We start from the raw sequence: 4,361 nt of genomic DNA on the forward strand, positions 1-4,361 counted from the left end.
CAACTTTTGTTCCTCTTCCCCACCCTCACTCCTCGTCCTCTGATGCTTATTTCCTTCCTTGTTTACATCCTTTCCACTGTTTGTTTGTTTGTTTCTTTCTTTTTTACTTACTTACTTACCAACCACCTCTCCTCATTCTCCTCCACCCCTTACTTACCAACCACCTCTCCTCATTCTCCTCCACCCCTTACTTACCAACCATCTCTCCTTATTCTCCTCCACCCCCTTATTTCCACCAATGCTGTTGCTTCTTTTCACGCTTCTTTTCCTCCCTCTCTCTCTCTCTGTGTATGTGCTTTGTGCCCTGCAGCCAGTGAGAGTGTGTTGCTACAGCAGCTCTTCCAGTCCAAGCTGACTCAGACTGGTTCTCTGCTGCCAGCAGTCCAGGGCCGTGCCGGGTTTAGGGGGCCTAAAGCTGCCCTGTTGCTCCACAGGATGCCATCAGCCTCCCTTGTCACTGCCAACACTGTCCCCCAACAGCCCAGGAGGTACCATGACCTTACCAAGGTACAGTACACTGCTCACTGAGTGGTTAGTGTCAGACTTTACATGAACCACACATGTAAAAAAAAAAATGTGCTGCTGCACTGTAGCTCTGGTCAACTCCAAAATACACTTTGCATCGAGAGGTATTGAAGGCCTTTTTAGTTTTGTGTATTTTTATAATTATGTTTGAGGCAAACATTGGCACAAAAGGTGCATTGCTCATACTAGCTTCTGAACCTAGATAATGAAATATAGGAATTGATGAGTTTAAGTAACAGTCAGTCACAAAGCGACACAATCCAACAGGGCAACTGACTGCTGTGCCAATCAATGGAAAAACAGAAATAGTATTTTGGGAAGAAAACAACAGTCTAATTTAAGCTACTTCCCACCACAGTGCTATATATAAACCTCTGGGAATTGGATTTGTTTGAGATAGAAACTCCACAAGCATGCATACACATGCACACACAGTCATGTGATTATATGCTTTTCTCATGACACACAATCATAAAAATACAAATCACAGACGATATAGTATATATATTCTCATTCTCTTTCAGTACATCCTCCCCCTCTCGGTGTCTTTGTCTCCAATTTTTTTTTTTTTTAAGTTTTGGAAAGCATATCATACTGGTGCACATGTGTGACTGAAGTCTTGCTGGTTGTGTAAACCCTCATAGGGACTTCTGCCTGCTGTCTCTGTGGCTCATTAGCCATCTACAGGATTACATAAGACCTCTTTCATCTTACTGATCTGTCCCAACAGCCTTATACGGTAACATTAGGTAATATTGCTGTACTAAGACAATAAATATGCTGTAAGACAATAAATAAGACAATAAATGCCATGGGCTGAAGCTGTAAAACATATGAAACAGAATAATAAGGAGTGACAGAGAAATGGACTAATGGGCCTGGTAAGTGTGCATTGTAAAAGGACCAAAAACAAAAGGATTTTTAAGTGTAATGTTTTGATCTTTTGTCAAAAACCACTCAGTCTTATCTCATGTTAATATGTTGTGATTATGTTGTAATCGTTCCATATTCCTCAGTGGCCACTTAAAGTAAGCTATTTCATATTTTATTTCTTTATATTATGTCTTTCCATTGTCAGATCTTGAAGAAGAAAGGCTCGAGCTCCTTCCTCCAACGCCTAGAGCGTTGTGGGCCCATCACAGTGGCTGTCCAGCTGAGGGTAAGAACCATTCCCGTCCACCCACCCACCCACATTTGCAGTGTTTATAAGACATGGTCAGGCCGAATTCTAAAAGATCACACGTCTGAATCAGAAATGCTCGGTCATCAATGAGCATGTTGACTCATTGGTTAGCACTGGTGGCTCAGAGCAAGAATGTCCAAATCAGCTGGTTGTAGGATTTTTTCTATGTCGAGTTTTCATGTACTTCCTCCCACAGTCCAAAGTTGTGCTGGTCAGATCACTGGACTCTAAATTGTCCATAGGAATGAATGTGTTTACAGTGTCTGACTGTATGTGTTAGCATTAAGCCCGCAGTGTACAATGCCTTTTGCCCAAAGCATGCTGGGGCAGGCTTCAGTTCATTGAGACCTTGCACTGAATCAGCAGTTTTAAAAATGGAGTTTGGCGTTTAGTGAAGACTCTTAGTCCTTCTGCAAAAGAGTAAAAAATAGGAATCAACAATATTAAGCTACAACTGCATAGCATTGAAGCTGTGTTTGTCACAACAAGCCTCTACTGTAGCACATATACATATCACATAACATACATAACAGCCTTCAATTGTGGGGGTAAAGTCATTATATACGTTTGAATTACTGTTTTAAATGCCAATAAGACAAAACCAGTCAGTTAATTTTTAACTTTTTTTTTTACTGAATACCTGTTCCCTACATTGAGGGAACATCTGGATCAGATTTCGAATTATTGCAGGGATTTGTTAATGAAACTTGAGATTTTGTGTGACTTTAGTCCTCATCTCAAGAAATCGCTGTTTATGCATCCTCTTCCTCCATTCCCTCACGCTAGTCCTCAAAACACTACACACTATTCTCACCTATGCACAAAACACAGCCTTTGCAACAATGCAGCCTTAAGACCCATTCAGAGTGAGGTACCGTGATTTCATAACGATATACAGAAACAATAATATCCAGGCAGTTAGAGGAACACAGTTCAGTGTTTGCTGGTGACGCAAGGAGGCTGAAATGTGGCCCAGTGAAGCAGTACCTTTAGTTTGAATGAAGCCAGTGTGTTGCACAATCAGAGTTGTGGGCTTGTGGTCGACGAGTCCCTCAGGGAATGGCAGGAAAGGAGAGAGTGGGCTGAAGAATGATGCTGTGCCAAGCATGAAGCCCTCCACATGAATGAATGAACAATGAACAACAACCACTGTGTGCCGTGCATGTTTGGAGGGACAACGGCAGTGTGAATGCTGGTAGTGACGTTCAAAGATGAGGGGTGAGGTGCTGATCATCATACATATAGGTATGCAGAGCATAGACTGACGTCAGTTTGAGGAGTTACAGACACACAGATGTTAGTGTTTACGCGTATGTGAATGTGTGGGTATTTGTGTGTCTGTGTGACCTTGGATGCAGCATCTGTGAATTCAGGGCTTGAAGAAAAGCTGTCTCACACTCACACACCATTAGAAAGAGCAAAGAGCTCTTTGTGTTTTTGTTTCCTCCAGAGGGAAAACACACCCCAAAAAATTAGACCACTTTGTTTCAAACACAACGTGATCTCACTCCCAGTCACTGTGGCTCAGAAATCAAACATCAAAAGGGAAAAGAGAGAGAGCCTCCTTCCCTTCTATTGTACTTATTGTACAAGAACAATTCAAACACTAATAAATGTTGTTAATAGTAACATGTTGTTCATTCTGTTAGGATTGTAAAATTACCAGTGAATGCCTTCGACTGTATCTCCTTTCTTTTTCCATGTTTCAGAACTCGCTGTCGGAGGTGATCAGTAAGCTGCAGGCTTGCACTCCACACTTTGTGGAGTGTGTGCGCCCCAACGCCAGTGGTCAGCCAGACAGTTTTGACAGCTTCCATGTGTCTACCCAGCTGCAGTACATCGGGGTGCTTGAGATGGTGCGCATGATCCGTTATGGATACCCTGTTCGTCTGTCCTTCCCAGGCTTCCTCAGCAGGTTGGTGCCAGAACATGTTGCATAATTAAGAGCACTACAACTGTTATAACTTATCCTCTTTGAAATTATTGTTCTAGCTGTGTATTCTCCTTCATTCACTTCAAAGAGTCCTCTCCTCTTTCAGCTTCTTCTTTAAAGGAAAGGTCTTAAAGATGGTGGTTTGCTTTACTTCTTCTCTGTGTGTCTCACTGATTTCAGTTGGTCAAATACATTATGCTGCCAGCAGGTCACTGTGATCTCTGTCAGTTTATATGTGACAGTTTGAGCAGGTCAGAGTAAGCTGAAAGTTTGACAGAATATGTCTTCTCTACGTGTGCTGTACAGGATCACATGCTCGCATGCAGACTGACACATTAGCATTGACAAGTCACAGCAACCCTTACTGTTAGAAGCACAAAATGACCTTGAATGGCTTTTGAGAGGAGTCTGTTTGCAGCTGATGAATACCACTATCACATTTCCCAGGTCAGCCCGACACACACACATTAACCAGTCAATTGTGTGTAAGGTCTCCATGTCCCACACTTGAATGTTTGTCATTATTTCTCCCCATCACCTTTTTTCTTAACTCTTTCACTATATTCCCGGCTTTCCTTCCCCTCTCAGTTTGGCTGTTTGTCTCAATCTTTTGCTTCCTGTTCCTCTGATTCTTAGAACCAGTGGAATACTGAGAGGATTTAGGAGGATTTATGTCTCTCTCTCTCTCCCTCTCTCTCTCTCCCTCTTTCTTTCTTTCTT

At 42.3% G+C, this 4,361-nt stretch overlaps 1 protein-coding gene across 3 annotated transcripts in view; it reads left to right on the forward strand.

The window, feature by feature from the left end:
* The window catches only part of myo16 (myosin XVI), an 88,155-nt gene that overhangs the window by 62,853 nt on the left and 20,941 nt on the right, over positions 1 to 4,361 (forward strand). For all 3 annotated transcript variants that reach the window (XR_004797297.1, XM_035676552.1, XM_035676551.1), the window contains exons 25-27: positions 311 to 507; positions 1,604 to 1,684; positions 3,418 to 3,623. Coding sequence is in view for 2 of the 3 variants with exons in the window: in XM_035676552.1 (XP_035532445.1) it covers positions 311 to 507; positions 1,604 to 1,684; positions 3,418 to 3,623 (484 nt within the window). In the remaining variant the exon portion in view is untranslated. The remainder of the gene's footprint in view (positions 1 to 310; positions 508 to 1,603; positions 1,685 to 3,417; positions 3,624 to 4,361) is intronic.

Source organism: Morone saxatilis, unplaced genomic scaffold (assembly GCF_004916995.1).
Source record: "Morone saxatilis isolate NCDOM2014 unplaced genomic scaffold, NCSU_SB_2.0 Contig5, whole genome shotgun sequence".
NCBI classification, from domain to species: domain Eukaryota; kingdom Metazoa; phylum Chordata; class Actinopteri; family Moronidae; genus Morone; species Morone saxatilis.